The sequence below is a fragment of the Semicossyphus pulcher genome, unplaced genomic scaffold, assembly GCF_022749685.1.
Source record: "Semicossyphus pulcher isolate SPU_LCO1_2020_fin unplaced genomic scaffold, fSemPul1.0.p SCAF_5, whole genome shotgun sequence".
NCBI classification, from domain to species: domain Eukaryota; kingdom Metazoa; phylum Chordata; class Actinopteri; order Labriformes; family Labridae; genus Semicossyphus; species Semicossyphus pulcher.
Genome location: NW_027211726.1, coordinates 26,695,366 through 26,717,008, shown reverse-complemented (window position 1 = coordinate 26,717,008; position 21,643 = coordinate 26,695,366). Strand labels below are relative to the sequence as shown.

The 21,643-nt window shown below is 39.8% G+C and overlaps 1 protein-coding gene across 1 annotated transcript; it reads right to left on the bottom strand.

Moving 5' to 3' along the window:
• Nucleotides 1–8,988: 8,988 nt before the first annotated feature.
• On the bottom strand, nt 8,989–18,682 carry LOC138608808 (CMP-N-acetylneuraminate-beta-galactosamide-alpha-2,3-sialyltransferase 1-like). Its single transcript, XM_069681382.1, has 7 exons — nt 18,519–18,682; nt 17,984–18,245; nt 17,672–17,868; nt 17,333–17,512; nt 10,768–10,813; nt 10,563–10,682; nt 8,989–10,226 (listed from the first exon to the last, which is right to left on the bottom strand). The coding sequence occupies exons 2-7, from the start codon at nt 18,212–18,214 to the stop codon at nt 10,059–10,061; spliced, it is 942 nt and encodes a 313-aa protein (XP_069537483.1). The 5' UTR covers nt 18,215–18,245; nt 18,519–18,682; the 3' UTR covers nt 8,989–10,058.
• Between the last annotated feature and the right edge of the window lie 2,961 nt (nt 18,683–21,643).

Sequence of the window (21,643 nt, the reverse complement as noted above, 5' to 3'; positions counted from 1 at the left end):
AATAAAATAAGAGTCTCACTCTCTACACAACAAATGCAGTAATGTTAGCTACCTTACTAAACTAGCTAACATTAACCTACTGCCTACTTTGTAGTTAGCTAACACCAGTGTGATAGTCATTTTTGACCCTGCTTATGGAAAAGTGGGGTAGTGATACAAAAACTGCAATTTCTTAAAATTAATGAAAAAATTTAACAAATGCAAATGGCCTCATGTCACAAACATGTTTTATGAGGAATACCTGGAATATGAAAATATAAAAACTTTTAATTTCAAAGATTTTGAAGAATAACAACCCATGAGGTCATTTTTGACCCCACTTATGCATCTAAGGGTTAACACCGCTTGTTGTAACTCTGGTTTGGTCTTGAGTATCACCAGGTGGTTGGACGAAGTTTCGACAGGTTGTAAAGCTTCTTGGAGGGCAGAGGTGCACCAGAAAGCAAGTCAATAGCACAGTCATATGGTCTATGTGGGGGCAAAGATCAGGCTCTGTCCTTACTGAACACTAGTCGAATGTCATGATAAGCACTGGGAACTGCTGAGAGGTCTATGTTTTCAGGTGGAGATTGAGAAACAGAAATACTGACTGGGATAGCTGACTTCAGGCAGTTTTGGTGACAGAAGCTGCCCTAGGGAGTAATGGAAGCAGTAGAATAGTCTATGAGAGGGTTATGTAGTTTAAGCCAGGAAAGACCTAAAACTACAGGAGTGGTAGGTGAGGGAATAACGTATAGTTCAACAGTCTCAGTGTGATTACCAGAAAGTGTGAGGGAAAGGGGGGCAGTACGATGAGTAACAGAGGAAATCTGGCGACCATCTAAGGCCAAGACATTCTTAGGCTCAGGTAGTTTAACCACGGTTATATTAGACTGCTGAACCAAGTCTGAGTCAATGAAACTGTCATCAGCACAATAATCAACTAAAACATGTAAAGGGAGAGTGTCGAGTGACCAGTGCAAAGTACCTCTCAGCTGGATGCGTTTGGAGGGGGTTGAGGAATGGGTCAATGCCTACCTTACTGAGCCTGCTTAAACAAGGCGATGTCCCTCCTGGCCACAGTAGATGCAGAGTCTGAGACTGGGGAGAGTCTGGATCGACCCAACTGCATGGGGTCCTCTGGGTGGACTGTAGATGGAGTGGAGTCTCCAGAATGATCACTAGTGAGGTCATGGATGAAGATGAAGGCTGGGGAACTGCAGACGATGGCGGGGAGTAGATGAGGTATTGGTGGCCCTCTATCTCTCTGTTCTCTCCCTGCGTCTCTCCCATAGCCTATTGTCCAGTCTAGAGGCTAAACCAATTAGCTCCTCTAACGAGGAAGTCTCATCCTTGGCCGCTAATTCATCCTTTATCTCCTCTGAGAGTCCCTTTAAGAAAACTCCCTGAAGCGCTGACTCAGTGGTAATGGGAACTTTGTTGTGCTGCTTTCCATGATAAAGGCATGTATTCCTTTGCTGCTGGGTTTACATCATTGCCAGATTCCGGTTTCCTATTTTCCCTGTTCAGAATATGATATTATTGCATTTGATGGTCCTTGTGAAATACTTTTCTGTCAGAGGCCTGAAGGACTGCTAGCTTAGCAGCAGATGCAGCTAGTTCAGCTTCCAAATCAAGCTGCTCTCTTTTCCTCCTCAGCTGTTGCTCCTGTTCCTCCAAAGCATGTCGTTCCTTTAAAGCTGCAGCCCGAGTACAGGAATGCTGTGAGTCCTCACAAACACGTACAGTGAACTTATACTGGGAGAGAAGGCAGGGGCGATTGTTACAGTGGCAGCTCAAAAACCTCTCAGAAATAAGTAAGAAGAGAGTCTGAGCATATGACAGCTTGTAGTAACAGGCTACAACAGTTATTTTTTTCCCCTTTATGTTGTCATTTATAAGATCTAAACATGAACACTGTAAGCAGGCTATTGATCATTATAAGTTAATTAATTAAACAGCATGTGAAAAGGAATTATTTTGTACCCAACTTAATAGCTGTTTACGGACTGGGTGGACACAGAGTGTGCTAAAACACACAAGAGGCCGAATTCTCCTTTGCAATGATCCCCTTACTGTTTACAAATGGATAAGCCAAATCACAAAAATATGTAATAAAATCATCAGTGTATATGATAGAAGAGTGGCATTAAAATGTGCCAGAAGCCAACAAATTTGGGCTTCTAAGGCCAAATTCTTTCTCCAGGGGAGCATGCTCCCAGACCCTCCTAGCTGTCTACTTTTCCCCACTGGCTGAATACTCCATATGTTTGTGGAAAGCCCTGAATAATCTGAACAATGTCTGAATTTTTACATTATGTACTATTTATTTAAATCCAAATTTTTCTTAAACTCTTCATAATAGTTTGTGTGAAAGAACATGTACAAAAGACATGTCTGCCAACCCAAGAATCTCTGTGGCCATCTCCGGCCCCCCCTATGACAGTCTCCTGGGGCGCCACAGTATAAATGGAGTCTTGTTTGGCAGGTATATGTTTGTTTCCTTGTTCTGCAGTTGTGAACATTTTGTAAAAGCAGATTCAAAATGTCAAAATGCGTACATGTCAGTAAGTTGAAAGTGTTGAAAACGTTTAATTTTTTTCTCAAGGATCTTTTGGACTTCTGAGTATGACTGCAACTAATAATAATTTATCATTGAATTATAAATTCAAGTGAATTATTTTTTTTAATCAAACACACTTTCAAACCAAATATCTGGAGGGGACGTTATTAGAGTGGAAAAATAGTGAAAAGCTTTTTGGACTTAATCAAATGATTACATCTTTATATATAAAAATTGAAAAGCTATTTTTTTTGTACATTTTACATCATGAAATTACCAGTGGGCTTTTCGGCCAAGTAAGAAATGTGCAATGAACTGAATATTTGATTTTCATCATGCTCTGTTAAACTGCAGACCATACTATACTTTCACCACTAGATGTCAGACTTGCTCTTCTATTTGCTCGATTGTGTACTTTCTACAACTCACTGATTGGTGAGAGCACCTAAACAATTCACAACTGTTAAAAATAGATGAACATAAACATTTGAATGTTGCTTTCTCTTCTTTTTATCATATTTATCCATTGGGGAATTTTATTCTTGAGAGTCGTATTTGAATTAAACACAAGATGCTTATGCCCTAATGTTAAGGATAAGCACTCAGCGAAGAAACCCCTCCCCTTGTGCCCTCATCCCAATACTTATACTGTAGCTAACCTGCCACATGAATCATAGTGGCCACAGCAACCCAAGCAGCATTGCCAACTCTACCTCCCCCTACTCCCTCCTTTTCATGAGGGAAGAGAGGAGAGAAGAGGGAGCAAGGAAGAGCAGTGAGAGTCAGCACATCAACAGGGTTATCAAGTGGGCACCTCCCTTCACCAGTGTTTTGTCAAGTTAGGCCCACGACACCTCAGGGAGGCCCAACAGTTAGCTCTGGTGTCCCAGAACCACCCCCCTGCATCCTAGGTCCCTCGTCCATCAAAACTTTGTACTATCAAAGCCTTATGCACAAAGCAACTATTCCTGGTGCCAACGTGGTGCCAATGTTATAAATATTTTACTTACACTGTATAGCATTAAATCTACTCTTAAATCCAGATAAATTGGATTTAGTTAACGTGGGCATAGGCGCCAATTTCTGTTCCTGCCGGTAGGTGACCCCCACCCCCAGCTCCTTCACTTGTCATTCTGTCATTCACTGCATAGAGACGTACTTTATAGTAACTGTAACTCAACAATTTGAAGCAAATCGGGTGAGTGTGCGTCTCTCTCGTTTTCAAGTTTGCAGAGCATGTGTGACTTTCAGTAGGCTGTGAAACCTCCCCACAAAATCAGAACGAATGTGGGGAGGGGCTAGAGAAAGGGGAGATTGCCCAGTGCCACTAGTTGATCGATCATGGAGGGCGGAAATGGTTTGCTAAATAGCCTATCCTAGCCTAGCGGGCACGGATTATAAACCGTGCATACGGATTTGTTAACTGAGAGAACAGATTTACACATGGCTTTTTTTTCTCAGCTGACACCAGGGGGGCTCCGTACCATGTGTACCGACCTTGCGACAGACTAACCTACACCTACACCTTACGGCTTCTTCTTGTTGACGTACCTGCTCCCCTACCAGCTTTCTTCTTTCTCTGGGACTTGCTTTGTTCCACATTGGTTTACTCGAGCTAACCCCCGAGCCTCCCCGGCCATGCTGCGCATTTGCTTCCTGTACTGCTTGTTTTGGGTTCCAATTCCTCTGGATTTGGGACCAATTTAGTCACTTGTCTTTGCTCCCTGATAGCAACAACTCTGTCTTGATCTTCGCACACTTGAACTCCTTTGTTAAGATGGTTATTGATAGCTGGATTATGCCCTTTCCATAGAACCCCACGCTACTAAGACATTGAGGAACTCTAAGCCAATTCCTAATATACAAATTAACCAACCTCTCTAGCCTTTCCACCTTTGATATTGGTGTTTCATAAAACTGACAGTGGCCACATGAGCCTTAGGAAAAGTCACACACACAAACATAGCATTAGTTAGCATATTTACTAGTATATTTATAAACAGCAAACAAGTAAGCGATAATCAACACAGTGTTAAACAGTATCATCATGAAGCATTAAGGCTGAACACACCTAAAAATGCGACCCATTTCTCTTTTTCCTTCCATCTGAGGCCCCAACTTGACAATATGTCACATACCCATAAATTGGATTCATGGGATCATGTGCAATGGAAGCAGAAACCTTGTTTTTGTTAGCTTCTTAAGTTAACGGCAAAGTTTGCTTGAGCTTAGAAGTGTTTGTTTTTCTCTGGTTTACATGGCCTATTTCTACTCTCATAACTCTGCTGCATCACCCTGCATAACTGCCTATAACCTCAGCCAATCAGAACGCTTGAAACAGTCCAAAATCACTATCTGCCTTAGTCATCTGGTTGACTTAGGCATTTTTGAACTACATAAAAAAGGTGCCCAAGTCATCTCAAATTGACTTGAGCATTTTTGACGCTACACAAAGATGGCCGATCCCATGAAAAACAACGCACAAGTGAAGCATTAACTCTCATCTTTGATTCATCAGGTAAGCTAGTTCATGTTTCATAAACTTCCTATACAAAAAATGTACTTATGAACTGTGCGTTTCAACTTTTAATCATGTTTCTGCAACAAAGGGACAAGGGCTGTAAATTAGCTACGGCTAATGCTGTAGCATTAAAAATTAGCTACAGCTAATTTACAGCTTAGGCTGCAAAGGGTAGTTAAGTCCTATACTGCATCAGTTGCATTTTGTTTGCTAAAATAAATATGTTAACTATAAGAGGAAAATACTTGATTTGAGTTGAAATCAGTCAAATTTACTGCCAGAGCAGTGAAAGAATTTTACTCGCTAAGATTTCTTGAAAGATGATAAGATAAAATCTCTATAGACTACAGAAAATATTTGAATTTGCTCCTACATATTTAACATTCTCAAAACAAGATCAATAGGAATTTATAACCAGATTTAAGATATCAAGTCTTGGTTAGATCAACCATTTTTGCAGTGTAAAAGTCTAAAATAAAGTTGAACAACCTAGTTAAGGTTAGGCAAATAAAACAAGAACAAACTGGTAAAGGTTAGGCAAGTAAAATGACCTGGTTATGTTAAAGCAAGTAAAACAATTTGGTTATGTTTGTATGTATCTATATAGGAGAGAAAATGCCTAAGTCATGTCTTCTTTGCATTCTCTGCAAGATTTGCACAAGTAATTTTTATTTGTCATGGAATTGTTATTGTGTCTTTTTTTTTGCAAACTTGTTTACACATCTGGTGGAAGTCACCATTAATGTATAAATAAAAAGTTCTTAAGTCTTTGCTAAAAAAAATTGTTTTTTCTTCTTTTCCGAAAACCTGAAAAAATGAGTTAGGCATGTATGCTGTTAGGCTGATGATATCAAACAGCAATTGAAAGAGTTTTACTGGAAGCCCTAAGTGAGGTGAAGCTCCAGCTAACTGGTCATGACTACACTTTTCTTACACGCTTCTTTGAAGAAACACAGGATTATGAGTTAACAGCTTTAGAGTTGTGAAGTGGGGCAAAGAACAAAATCTCAGACAAATCTAAAGCTCCTACTACGACTTTCTGAAGGCCCACTGAGTTTAGCAGTTATATAAGACATTAGTGATATAATTTCTTGAACAAAAGGCTGCATTTGCTTTGCAAGAGAGGAAAGAGAGACAGTTGTTGACGAAGATTGTGGCAAGGTTTAGGGAGCTACACATGACGGGCTATTGACTAACATTGTCAGTGATAACTTTACAGACATTCATTCCGTACCATAAAGCAGTCGTCAGATAAGCAACAAAAATTTCCAGCAGCATGGCGACACATCTCCAACACAGCCTACAACTAGTGCAATGTCTATTAAGTACAACCAGTGTAACATCCACACCACATGAGAGGAGCTGCAAGTTCACATCAGTTTGTTTATAGCTGCAGAGAGTCCATGTGTTTGTTAAATAAAAATAAATAAATTAAGCGTTTTAGTTAGTCTACTGTAACCCAGTCATCTTAACCATAGAACCGAAACCTAGTTTTTAAAGAACTGTTTTTTTTCTTTAATACCCACTCTGCCAATGTAGTTTTCTGAGCTAACTGTGTAACATATCACAGAGCTGTAGATAATGGTCCACCACGTTGCTCGCCAGAAGTGTGAGGACTCTCATCTGTTTTCATGCATTTGAAATGAAAATGAACATGTCCCACAGCCGTCACGCACACGCCACGCTTCCAGTGTTGGTCACAGAGGCACACATTAACCTGATGCAGTCAGCCACATACTAGGTTTTGACCATGTGTTTAAGCCAATATAGGCTGGGCAGTTGGGCAGTCGGTGGAGAGCAACTGCGGCGCCTGGCCCTGAAAACTGAGGCCACTCAAAGCCTCGCGTTGTCGGGTTTTCAGAGCAAGTCGGTTAACAAGCTAACCGTCATGCAATGTGTTTGACTAGGCGGCGATCAATTCTGCACAGGCCCTGCTCATCTCGAACGAGTCTATTGCTACACATAGTACCTATGTTTCCCGAGCCGCGCGGTTCACGGCCAAAATACACAGTGAAAATGAATTGTGATGAGTCCTATTGATCTCTGACAGTAATGTTAACAACTCTTCCTCTCGTAAAAATCACAGGCATGGAGAGTAAAGTACGTCAACACTTCCAGTATGCTTTTTCAAAGTAGTTTAGATGTGGATCACTTTAGATTGCTTCGGTATTTACTGATATATTATCGTTTTCTCCGTGCCAACCTCCGAACACAAATGATACTCTCGTTAAAGGTTAAAGGTCAGTATCAAAGTCTTGCAAGATTGAAGACGCTGAGCACAGTATAAAGAATTTGCAGCACCTCTTCATTAAACCGGTTCATATCCCTATGATCGAGCCATCGAACTGTATGCATTACATTCCAACCAACCCAGGGCTTCACATTTCGATGTGTAGTGTTATAACTGGTTACTGAGGTAACGTTTTATGAGACAAAATGAGAGACTGAACCTTTTAAAATAAAAGTCTGGTAAACTTCACCCACCAAATCTTTTTCTTTTTGCAGGTTAAACAAAACCAACACTGTGGGGCTTTTTGGAGCTGTCATTGTGTTCGCTCAGCTGGAGAGGTGGGCAACTAGCAATTAGATGACTAGAGTCACGGAAGTAAAACATTAAATACATTTACGACTTTCTGCAGAAACGGTGCCAACACGCTAAAGATTAGATACACACCCCCTTTCCTGAGGTTTCTTCCAATAGCCTTCTGCAAGGAGGTGTGAGCATCAAGAAGTTTGAGGAGTTTTTCCTTGTCTTCATAAAGAGCTGAAGCCAAGTGAAGACCACAACTAATGCTGTTGTGGTCTGAAAAGCGTATTGGAACACTGGATATCATTCTCGCCTTAAAAAATGAAAGACTGAAAATGACTTCTATCATGTGGTCTTCACACCTGAAGTTGTTCTGATGAAGACCTTTGTCGAAATACTTTGACTGGAAGTAGAACCACATTTTCCAGTACTGGTTTAATGTTGGAGGCTGTCAGTTTATCAGAGACAATGTAACCATGTGATTCAGCATCAGATATAAGGAAATAAAGATTTAGGGCCTGGAACATTGGATCCAGTCTGCAAATTTAAATAGATACTGAGGTAACCCTGCTGCCTCATGCGTATACGCACACAGCAACTTATTTGGAGAGGTACTTGTTGAGGCACACTGCTGCGGTTGGATTGCTGCCTCAATCCGCTCCTCACCACATCTTTAAAGGAGAGGTATTATGCTTTTTTCTGACATACTATAAAACTTGAAATAAAAGCTGATTCCAATTAAACACCAAGTCCCCTTTAGGGTGTGGCTGCATGCAAATTTATCTGGTTGTCTGTGCAGTGACTGTTTTTTAAACATTCACTCAAACGCCATATGTCACATTTACTGATCACCATAGCAGCACAGAGAAAACAGTAGGACCTGGTGTGTCATGTATAAAAGAGTGCATAGAATCCATACAAAAACTTTACATACGGAGAAAACCTGAAAATAGCGTGTGCCAAAATAATTCCCATTTCTAAAATCGTGTGGACACACACCTGCTTTATGTATAACAATCCACCTGGTAATGTGCGCTCATGGATCAGCCCCTTATTCCGCCCTCTACACGCCTTCATTCAAATGCATACAAATGAGCTAATCAATGGTTGTTTACGGTGAATTATGGAAACAACCGAGATGAATACGAAAGAATTCAACTTTCTGGCATAGAATTATAGGGATTGAGGTGTGGTTCATTACATATACATGTTGTTACTGCATTCACGTAGTTCATTAGCAATGCCAGTGAATCCATTAGCAGCAATAGTCACTGCAGTATGTATATGTTTATATATTTTATATATAACAGAAACCTCACTGATTGCTTCTTTGCCCACCAATTATTGGTTGTAACAGTTGTAGCAAAATAAACTCAGAATGTAGGTTGAAGGGCTTCTCAGAATATACTTAATTTATTCATACATTCCATATAAGTTCAGTGTGTACCAGTGAAAAAACCTTTAAAGTCGAGCTGAAACAGCATTTCGAGAGTATCTAGCTTCCGTATTGTGACGTATTTCCGAGTGAAACAGGACGTGCAGGCGGGACATTATTCGTCATCATTAGAGGGATTTGATTTGATTGCTGAGAAGTGGGCTTAGACAGATGTAAGCACGCGTGAAATGTAGTTTTACCGGAAGAGAAAATGATCGAATTTTGATATAAGAATACGAAGAAATAGATTTTCTGGGGTTTTTTTGGCCTATATTGTCAAATAGATGAACAGTATTACCGAGGATGTGATCTAAAAGGATTAAAATGACATTTTTCATTTTACCTCGACTTTAAGTCAACTATAACTTCATCTAAAAAGCTATGCACCTGTTAGAGAAGCACAGGAGATTGACATACACTTTTTAAAAACAAAAACTATCAGACATGTCTTGTGTATTTCCTGACTGAAGGCGAGGAAAAAGTTATTGCCCTATAACCTAAAACAAGTCACAGTGAAAACACTTAAAAATGTTGACAGAGGTGTTTAACATTTAACAATATCATTACACTCAAGATTTAGCCCATGTGAGAGAGGTTATTATTCTGTGTCTGGGTATGTGTGTATACACACATACAAATATATTCTTTCAGCCCCGAGTTGTTGTTGAACATTGTCCATTCAAATTAAGAAATGACAAAAAAGAAACAATAAAACAGGCAAACAGCAGCTTTCAACAACGGTTATCCTACATTCTGTTGGATGTTATAATTTTCCCTTCCAAGTAAATATCACTGAATCAGTCCAATATCTTACACAACCTCAACAAGCTCAGTCACAATCTACTCTATCTTTACATGTGGTTTCAGTTCTGTATTGTATCAGTACATAATCATTCTAAACTCACAGTTACAAATGGTCAATGTGCACAGCTGGGAAATCAGTCAGAAAAGAGTTGTGGCTTGAGGCCTTAGCCTCTTAGCCTGGTCCAGTACCTACTGCCAAGGCTTGAGCATTTTAAAACTGTTCACAAGGTCACCATCCTGTAAAGAACTGGATTTTTTGTTGCTTAGTCAACTTCTGGATAATGTCATACTCCTGAGCTCCAGGATGTACTCCAGTTCTTAGCTTTTTGTTTTTGAGTTGTTCCCAGTAATGACTCCAGTTTCCATCTTTGTCTGCTCCATAACCAAACACATGGACCTGGGAAGACAAAACAAAACATACAATAACCCAGCTGAATTAGATCATGATTGAATGGTTGGAATTACAAATGTTCATAAAATTGTATTTTGTAATCAAACTAAACAAGCAATAATGGCAGGACCACTTCCAGACTAAACTGCTTTTTGTGCTGGCTGGGCTCAGTAAATTTATGACAGCAGAGCCTGGTGGTCTCTGTATGCAACTCAGTGTAACCTGACCTTTGCCAGAGAGATACAAGCCAGATTTTTTATTTTTTCTCCCATCCTAACCCATTAACGTGTTACAGCAACAATGGTGACATTCACATGATAACTTCTATAAAAATGACCTCACCTCGTCACAGATATGCAGGGCAAGAACCAAAGCCATAAACCCAGTGGAGGGATACCTGCCCTTCTTCTCCAGCCATGTTTCATGAACGTACCTCATGAAAGCTGGATTGATCACCATCACCTGAAACAGAATCAACCTTTAAACCTTTTACGATTAGAATTACCATTACAGGCAATACAGTTTGTTTAATACAAATAATACTCACCAAATCCTTGTTAGCTTTGATCTTTGATTTTACTGGCATATATGATCTATTGAAAAAAACATGAAATGTCAAAATCAGCATCGAATTATTTACTTTATAAAGTTTTTCAGTCAAATGATATACAAGGTCTTCCAAGAGGAAAGAGCTGTTTGGTCTTTTTAAAGTAGATAAACTATGTTTTCTGGTGCCCCTGTCTACAGCGATGCTGTGTTGGTTTGACATTTTTCTTCTTCTTACTATTTTTGTGTCATATATTTCTCCATGCTTCTCTCTGTATCAGAGCAACTGTGACGGCCGAATAAAGTATTTGTGATTCTGATTCTGATACTCCAGCCGGCTTCTCCAAACAGGGGCCGTGCTGACTGTCATCTTCTTTGTGACATAGTATGTCATAGTATATTCACTGTTGGTAAGTACCTCATACAACTCCACATTAAAAAACCCTAACTATCCCTTTAAGCAGAGATGGTTCTTGATATGAAACCATAAGCAGCAGGTTCTGTATCACTTTGTCTTTTTTAAACTCTAAAAACTTCCACCTCCTCCCCGCTCTAGCTTTGTTTCTTTTGGCTTAAACCTGCAGGGAGGCATGTTCTCAATACAAAGGCTTCTTAAAGCTGTTTTTCATAAAGTCTCTGTGCCAGTGTCTTTACTTTTCCACAAGGTGGGGCTATTTGGTAGCTCACTGTATTTTGGCCATGGGAAAAAAGCAGTAGCCAGCAGTGTAACAGTCTTATACCAGTGTCTCTTACAGTTTTTTTCAGTCGCTTTGGTGCATTTCTCACATCACTATTAACATTTGCACCACAGTTAGTTCAACCTCCCTTTAGTCATTTCTGCACATCATAGTAGCAGTTTCTCATTCCTTCCAACAAATTGCAAACGCTTTTGGACATGCATCAATTGCTTTCATACAACTCTCTGCTGTTTTATAACATTATCATTTGTTTATGTCATGTCAGTCAAAATGAAATATACTTGTGAATGCTCATAGTCATTCCCTATAAAACTAATAGTCCTCATTTCATTGCTTGAGTCATTACATACAAAAAGTGTTGAACTAGTTTTCAAAATCTGTCAAGCAAATTTTAAACATTTTTTAAAATCTTTTTTTTCCTGAAAATGTCTCCTTAATTGAACAGTTTCTCTCAGGTGAACCTCAGCTTTCACTGATGAGAAGGGGTGTGTGAAGCATTAGTTGCAACTAATGATAAGCCACATCTCCACAGTCACCCAGAGCTGAATCCCACGAACCCCACTTTACAAGCATACATGAACCAAGCAGGACATAGTGTGTACCATTTCTACAATATCGTGACACAGAAATGGAAAGTCAGCCTCGTGGAAGGGGGGTGAGGATGCGGGGAGGAAGGGGAAGGGGACAAAACAGGGGAAGAGGAAGAAGAGGCCAAGTACAAAGGCGGATTCCTGATGAAATCAGGGCTACAACTGTGGATCATGCTGTCAATCACAGCCTCACGATGGCTGAGGCTGGTTGAAGGGTGCAGCTAAATGTTGGGAGAACCACTGTAAATTCAATTATTCAAACAGGTGTGTTTAATGGACAGTAATTCAGCACTAAACAATCTGCACTGCACTACTGTCATTGTGTCATACATGAAGCTTGCAGTGGGACAAGAACTTGTCACTTTTTACATTTTACATTAAGACTTACAGCTTTACTGCAGCACAGATTTAGTGTATTGTAGTCTACAGTAGTGTTACAGTAAAGATTTGCCATATTTACTGTAATTTTACTCTGCACCGCATAGGATTGCAAGACAACCTTGCCGAGGTGGAAGAGGAGGAAGGAGATCCGTCACCAGTATGTACAGGTAAAACATGTATGTGTTCTATACATACTCTAAAGTTCAGTGCTGTAAACTGTTTACTTTGTGTAGTGCCATGCACTACACTTACAAGACAGTTCTGTGTATGTGTATTCACAGTGCATACTGTACAATATGTTGTCCAAAATGCATTATGTTACACAGGAAAAGTTTTTTTCGCTCCCTCTTCTGTGATAAAGCGTGTACTGGAGCTGGAGGCCAGGGAACCGCTGCACACTGGCTGGTTTAAATCCGGCAAAAGGTAGAAGGTGTGGAAGGAATCACATTGGACAGAGAGCAACCATTGATGTCCCAGGCCAACGAGGAGGGAATATTACTATGTGTGCAGCCATCTCAGAAGACAGTGTCCTCAACCATATCCCCCATCTTGTTCCACACAACACAAAACATCTGCTGACTTTTTTAGACACCCTTTACAGGGACATAATCCCTGAGAATAAGAGGGGTCTAACTGAAGACCATCTGAACAAGTATGTTGTTGTTTGTGATAATGTACGTTTTCACCACTCAGATGTGGTCAGACAGTGGTTTGCAGCACATGATTGGATGCTGGTGAAATATCTCCCTCCCTACTCACCATTCCTAAATCCAATAGAGGAGTTTTTCTCTTCCTGGAGGTGGAAGGTATATGACCGGCATCCACATACCCAAATGGCCCTGCTAGCGGCCATAGATGCAGCATGTGATGACACCACTCGAGGAGATACTTTCCTCGCTGCATTGCAAGAGATAATACTCGCTGTGATGTAGATGAAAATATGTGGCCAGACAGACAGGAACGTCTGGATGTGCATGTATGATTTACAATACTGTGTATGTTGTATGTTCAGTTCCAATATGTACTGCAATATTGTTTACAGTTCTGCACAGCTCTACCCAAAAGGAGTTTATGTTTGTTGTAAATGAGGGTGTATTTTTTCTTTTGCACAATGCTGTGAACCAGTTAGAATTGCAAAGAGCATATGCAGTAAAAATGTGAAACATACATATTCAGTGTCTTGTACTCAGTAACCTCACTAAATACAGTAATGTGTAACTTTACTGTAGTTTTCAAATGGCTGTGTAAGTAGTATATAATGCTGTCTTGAGCATTTTCAGGTAGTGTCTCGAAGATTTGACTTTTTTGCATTTGAAAACACTTACAGAGTAAACTGTCATAATAAAAACATGACAAAGCAATTTGACTATCTTGTTCATCAACAATGGTGTTAGGACTTTTCATCTTGATGACACTGACACTTTCATTGACATGAATACTTGCTTTTGAGGAATGAACTATCCATTTTGGTCTATGAAATAATGCAACAAAACATCATTAAGTGTTTAGAAACACCCCAGAACATATTGCAGTGCGGTGTCACCACCCCAAGTCCGAAGTGAATACCCACAAAGTGCTAAATACAGATTTTCCATCTGGTGAGAAATTGGTCCTCTGCTATCTTAGAGTTAGACACTCTCACAACAACCACACACAATTTTTACAGCCATAAAAAGTTAGCAGGCTGAGAAATCAAACCACATAACGCACAACAAACAGCACTTTAATTTATGATAGTAGCACTTGATAGCCATTGTTGCTACTAGTTGCTGTTCAGCAGTAACTAGAGGACAGTTTGTGCCCTTTGCTACATAAGCAGAGTCACTGGGTTGGTTCCAACATAATGTATAGCCAAAAACTCAGCTGTATACAGTCAAATCAGACATTCAACTTTAAACATCTAAAACACAAGGACAGTCAAAAGTCTCAGATATCAAACAGAGATCAAAGAAGTCAATCAGCTCTTATTTGGAGACCTTCTTGATTATTCACCTGTTTTTTTCCCCTTGTTTTTTCTGCTCAGTGTTAAATTCAACCTCAGGCCTTTGTTAGTGAGCTCAACACCTAGATCATATGAAAGAGCAGAGCTCGGACACAAACTGTCAAAGTACAGACAGCATATCAAATGTGAACACATTGAAGCATAGCTACGCCATATTAAAGAATGCCTATCACTCCATTGTCCATGCTTAAGGGTTCTCTGATCACTGTTTTGTTAAACCTCATCCAACGAACAGGCAGAGGCTGAAATCTGCTGCGCCTGGGGGAAACACTGTGGAAGACGGGACAACTAAACAAACCTGATCTACAGGCCTGCTTTGACTGCTCTGGTTGGGGTGTTTGGATGCTGCAACTCTGACTTTAATGAACTTTCTGACACTGTGACATCAGTGCTGTATATGTTTTCTGTAAACCTACTCATTTTTCTGTTGGCATTAGGTATAACTACTTACATCCCATCTGATGCACATCATTAGAGAGAGGTTTTAAGCGAGGGACAACGTTAAAGGGTGTGACTTGAGGTTGTCTAAATCACACAGACCAACACAAGAGTAATATTGAGAGGACTGGTCTGGCTCACTAGGCCCTAGACTAAGTGGGTGTGTGCTTTGTGCTGCTGGGTGTGCCCGCTATGTGAGTGTATCTCACTGAGCAGCAGGCCTCACTTGGTCCTCAGCTCTGTGGGTGTTATATAATATAATAACTTATAATATATAATATGCTACTGGGTTAGCCTGTGGAACGAGACTCTATCACTGAAAAGCTGCACTCACTCATTCTGCTGCTCAGTGGGTGTGTACTGTGATCACTAGCTTGGTAAGCTCACTGAACAAGAGTGTGTGTAGGACCAGCACCACTGTCACAAGCCCCTTGACAATTAATATTAATGTTCATTAAAGTAGCACACTCTAGCTTACATGATCTGTTGCAAATCATCTGTTCCAAGAGACTGTTTAAACATGAAAATACTGGCCTTTACAAGATGAACTAAGGAATAAAGTATTCAGTAGTTGCCTCACCCTATAGCCTAAGGGGAGTGGACAAGTCTGCCCCTCTGATGTGGCTAAAGTTAAATTCATAAAGATCATTTATCCTTTAAGCGACAAAAGTTCAGGGACAATGTACAAATACTACTGGCCCATTTTTGGTTGAACTTAATAGGCAAGAGTAGCATAATTTAAAATGTATTTTTATACCACAGGGTGTATAATCTTTACTAGATATGCTGGTTTAAAAAACTTTCTGGAAATGAATAAAGAAAGAAAGAATATACTAAATTCTACAGGAACACTACACCACACATTTTTAGTGAGGACATGTTTGTGCCAACTAAAACCATCTGCACATACAAAACCAACAACAGACCTCCAGTTTTCAGCTAAACTCAGGTGTAGGGGGTGTTCTACAGACATGGGGACAGAAACATGTCCAACCAGGCCAGGAACACATTAACAAGAAGAGATCAGGGAAGTCAAGAGAATATACATTAAAGCTGAAAAACAGGTATTTCCAACCTGTGTCAGTGTGGTGAAGTGTCAGCTATCACCAGCTATAGGAGACCACCCCCCCTCGCTGTGGAGAATTACCAGCTCTTTTCACACTGAGATTCTGCAACATCTCCGCCATTACACTGCCTTTAAATTTTATACTGAACCTTACAGTGCCATACATTGCTGTCCCAGCGTGTGATTTTACGCAGCATTTTGGGCATTGAGAAACTAAATGTTACTCTACAGTTCTTTGCTTTATCTGTGAAGTGTATGAACTACACTGCAAACTGAAGTCTGTGTAAACAGTGACAAACAGATCTGCATTATGTAGCTGCTTTGACTCTTTGATAAAACGTCTGTATTCTTACTCTGCTGCATAAATATAAACCACAAACTGGTTATAGGTCACATCTCTCACCCACATCAGCTGCTGTCTTGCCCCCTTCCCTTCAGCATGTATACGTGGATTGTCCAGTAGCTCATTAAAAATCTAATGCACAGTGCACTGAATAAGTACTGGATGCATGGTAATACCCGCTGTTAACAGGGTCAGAGACAGGAGCTCAGGAAGGCAGCAAGCCCACATACAGCGTCACCTTCCTGCTATAAAGTATGTACTGTCAATGGGCCTCATACATTCTGACAGACAGGAGGCTGCAGCCATGTCTGTAAAACTCATAGAGTCTATAGACAACAGAACTCAGCCTCATCTTTTTTTACAAAAAGGAAGTTAAACATTCCCCCTACCAGTGAAATCAGAACATCTTGGAGGTAAACACTCTGAACAATGCGGAAATGATAGTAGAGGACAATAGCCTACTACACCTTATCACAGAACGCAACAACTCTGAGTCGGAGTTTAGGAACCAAAGTCACCTAATGCCTGAAGTGGGCTTCAATTACAGTCTCCATCATCAACTAGAGGATGTTCCTACGCCAGCTGCCTCAGAAACCTCTGATCCAGTTCTACACTGCAATAATAATGTCCGTTATCTGGGAATCCACCAACTGCACTGTGTTACCTGATTTGACATAGAGACATGAAACAGAAACGGAATAGAGCCAATGAGTGCCACAAGGTACTCTATTATACTACTACTGCTGCCACACCAGAGAAGAAAAAAATTATCAGTATCACGCTATGACGTGAAGTTTTTCATGTTAAAATATGTTAGAGAAGAACTTTGCACATCTGTTTCATAGGACAGGTGGGTAGGAGTGGGAAAAAAAATGCCAAAATTCCAAGTAAACTCCAACTCCAACTCCAGTGGTCCAACTTGCAGAAAATACATTTATTTGCTTGCAACGTTTTCTTGCTCGACCTGCATCAGGCAAAATCAGTTTTGGAGTTTGTTTTTTAAAGGTGACACATACAATGACACACAAGTTCCATAAAAATGACTCACTTTCCAGAAAATCCTGTGGTGAGGGCCTTTGTGACCCACAGTAGATCCTGTATCTTGAATGGAAACAGCACAAGATGTGTGTTGTTGTCTAAGTCCATGGCACTCTCTGGATACATGATTCGATGAGTTGTTCTGGTCCCGACATCTGCTTCATAGCCTTTGGTATGACCAGTGTTCATTCTAAGTTGTACAGAGGATATTTCATAAGTCACTGTGCAGCAAACCATGAGAAGACTGATTGAGTTTGTCATTTAGTTAGCGTAAGTGTTTTTCCTACAGTTTCAGAACTAACCAAAGACAAAAATAAAAAAAACAGCCTTCCTGAGCTGAAACATTTACCTTATGATGACATCATGGAAATTTATCAGAGATCCATATCGTGATCCCTTCAAATTACCAGAATTCCCCACCACAGCACAGGTCCTGCAGCGGTCAGGGCTGGATTCTATAACATCTGGACTGGGTGGAAATATCTGAAACAATCCTTCCACTGTTTTATTGTAAACACTGAAGCTGCCCTTTTCGCCCTGCAAGCGCTGAAAAACATACCATAGATAGCTGTTAGACCAGTTAACTTACATGAACACAAGCAAATACAAATGAGCTGATAATGCAAATTCAAAGATATTGCTTTGCAAAGTGACCACTTACCTTCCACCAGTTAAAATTACTTTCTGACAGTTTGTATTTTGCAGACAAAAATGGTTCCACAGATTTGTTGAAACGCTCCGTTAACCACTTATTGTCTTCCACAACACATTTCTCACAGGCACAGGTGCTTAGATACTGAAAGGGGCCGCACTGCATCAAGTTTCCTCTCAAAAACACACAAGTGACGGTCACAAACAGCAGGACACTGAGCACCTTCACTTTTGAATTCATCTTCTGTGTGTGTGTGTTTGTGTGTGTCAACCTGTGGCAAAATTTATAAGTAAGTCAACATTGACAAATAAGAAAAAAAACAAATCATATTGGGGTTTTTTAAAGCTATTATCAAAGCAAATATATGAGCTCACTATATAAACAAATCTTAACCAGGCTACAGTTGCCACTCTTCATGGAATGTACATCACAGTATTCAATATTTCTTATAAGAAATGGTATTTATCATGAGCCTATTATCCTCATTGTTAATCATTTCCTGGTCATAGTGCGTCAGCAGATGAGCATTTTAAATCTGTCTTACCTGATCAGAATAAATTAGTTTTTAGTCCAACTTCTGTCAGACTCGTAACTCGTAAGCAAAAGTACAGTCCTACAGGCTAAGTGTCCTCGTAAGAGTGTCGGAGGGTCATGATAGACATCTACATGACCACGTATGCTTTCATCTGAACACAGACAAGAACTCTCCACAGAGTAGGCACATCCGTGATACAGGAGGGGCGTGGTTTACTATTTTTAAGCCGTCTTCTGTCATCATTTGTGTCATTATCTGTTACATTTTCAAGTTTCGTTTACTGCATCAGTCGCACTATAAATTCACAAGATCAGTTTCTCTTTAATCGGACTCTGTTTACTACGTGCCACAGTGCGTAAGTGTTAATAACAACATACTATCTCGTCTTGGGTCTTTTATTATGTTCAAGAACATAAGAACACCAAAACAAGACCAATGTGTGCAATCTAAAGAAAATAAAGGACCGTAGCCTACATCATGTACATGAGAGGCTGTGTTGACAATCAGTCTGAAACGAAGAAAAAGGTCCAGTGACTGCGCCGGCTCCAGTTCCTCTTTGACCCTCAGCTCCAACGATGACAGCGACTATGAAAAGGAAAAATAAAATCAGCATTTATTAATATCACTAGATTTTCCTTCGACACATCACAATATTCTGGGAGGCAAGATGTGTGTCTGTTATCGTATCAAACACACTCTTACAGATCAAGTTCGGAGAGCTCTGCTCTTCATCTGTCTCATCACCTGACTCGGCAAGGAGCGACTAACTAGCGACTACCCCAAATCTGCACTTCTGTATTCTTGCCTAACGCTAAGCAGACATACAGGAGACGGTGACTTCACTCATTACTTATATGAAAGATATGCTTGTCCAAAATTAATGGTTATTTTATGATATAATCCACATCGTTGATGGAGCTGTTACTCTTCCCTCCGCGCAGATAGGGGGTAAAAAATAGCCTGCCTACAAACATAAATTAAATGTTGTTTGTCAAAGCTATTTAGCGATTTTTATTAGGAGAAACAGGCTGCAAATTCAAAACACATAAGAAAGTCCAAAAGATGTTCATCAATGGCTTTTCGCTGCACAGCTTTTCATTTGCATGTTTACGTCATCACATTTGTTTTGGATTTATTTTCAACTTCCAGTTCCTCCTCATGTAAACAATTTGTGTCGTTTGAACATTTGCCCATTTTGGCCATGCTAATAATCATTATCATTAAACCAAACAAATAGGGCAATAGAGAAACACAACCCGAGATGGCAACCTGTTTAGTTTAAACAGTTTAAACAGCAATGAAAAACAAAGTGGAAAAGGTGAAGGTATGGTATGTTTCATAGGCCTATGTTTGGGATGAAGCTTGAGTGGATGTTTTAGTCACATGACTTACGTACGTCCTGATGTAGTTAAATTTGTTTCCATCTCACTTCAAGGTTGCATCATGGTTTTATTAATATTCCAACTTTTCCACCTCAGTCAAGCATACAAAACATTTTACCACATGTGACAGTTTGTGGATGAAGTAGCTGGTGGAAAATGGCTTTGTCAGATGAATTAGGCTACAACTATAATTTCAGCATGTCACATATATTAAATCAACATTTAATTGGGCCTAAATGCTTGTAAAGCATTGGACTCTGGACTGATTTTCACTTTATTTCACACTTACTTTGGATTAATGAGAATGTCACGTACATTTAAACTTTTGACAGTTTAGGCTGAGATTAGTTCCCCAGTGGAAGCAAGCAGAGGATCAGGATTCGGTTGGGCAGCCAATAAAGAAAACAGTCATGATATTGAGAGATGAGATAGTAAAGAAAGATAATGATGAAAGAACCAGTCGGGACAGACAGTAAGAGTGGCAGGTAGAAAAGTCCAACCTGCAGTGAGAGCTTCAGCGGTGCACTTTTCAGATTGGAAAGGAACATCACCATCTTTTCATGCTATATTTATACAGTACTGTAAAAGACCACACTCTTTTAAAATACAAGTTGTGTTATGTGTCAGTAGATGTTGATCACTTTCTGGTGTGTGAGTTCAGAGCTCTGTCAGATCCCACATGTTGGATTTTTGTTTTGGGTGAAACTATGAATAATTCATCCTGCCAAACAGGCCTTGTGTGATGGTTCTTAATGGTTCTGGGGAGTGTCAGAGTGAAACCAGTCCAATTGTCAATCAATACCAGCTCAATGGTTGTTAGAGTTTCATGATTGGAAGTTTCTTAATGTATATATTAAGTGATACCTTCTATCTGCACACAGTAACATCTTACTTAATAATAAACAATCTTAGCCTTAATATGTTCCACTCCATCAAAAGCTGTAGATAGATCAAAAGGGCTGCACAATTTTTATTGTTTCCTAAAGATTCTATAAAAGTATTTATGGCTGCTCTCACTGCTTTTTTATGAGAACCTTAAGAAAGTTTGAGATGGGCTTAGAGTTGATAAGGACACTCACAAGGAAGTATCCAAATGACGGGAATGTAATTTGTGTCCAGGAAGAGACTTCAGTAAAACAATCATTAACAATTTACAAGCATTTCAAATTCTAGCATATTTGATCCATATCAAACTTTAACAGGCCATTTAAAAAAACTCATCACATCCTTGATCACCTGTCTGAGATACTAGAGGATCCTTTGTGTGTCTGACTGGGAATCCAGAGGGCCCTGACTTTGACCTGCATGAGTATTTGTGGTATGACAGCAGAAGGTGTTATACAGCAACCGACAACAGTAATATGACAACAGTAATATGGAGATATTTTGAGAGACATCAAAAGTTAGTGTCATATGAAAGAGTTCTCTTGACAGCAGTGAGAAGACAGTTTAAATTGTATATGTGTGTATTTTGAGAAGTAATAACACCTAAACATACAAGCTTGTAGATGGAATGAAAATCAGTTATAATATTATGTGTAATCCAGTCCATTGTTTCTACATTAGTACTCAGGTTGAGATAAGAGATTTCAACTCAAACGTCAAGAGCCTATGTTTACATTTGATTAGTGATTAGTACATCAGCCATTAAAAGAAAGCATGAAGACATATTTCTTTATAAAAACCATACAAACATTTAAGTGGAAGATCAGCAAGCTCAAAAGAAGGGACGGTGATAGAACACGAGAAACA

Bases quoted from the DNA above. Each gene is read 5' to 3' on its own strand.
- LOC138608808 (XM_069681382.1), bottom strand. From the start codon at position 18,214: ATGAATTCAAAAGTGAAGGTGCTCAGTGTCCTGCTGTTTGTGACCGTC. The intron at 17,513-17,671 runs GTAAATGTTTCA...TGTACAACTTAG, and splicing joins TTCCATGATGTCATCATAAG to AATGAACACTGGTCATACCA. The intron at 10,683-10,767 runs GTGAGTATTATT...ATTCTGTTTCAG, and splicing joins TCAAAGCTAACAAGGATTTG to GTGATGGTGATCAATCCAGC.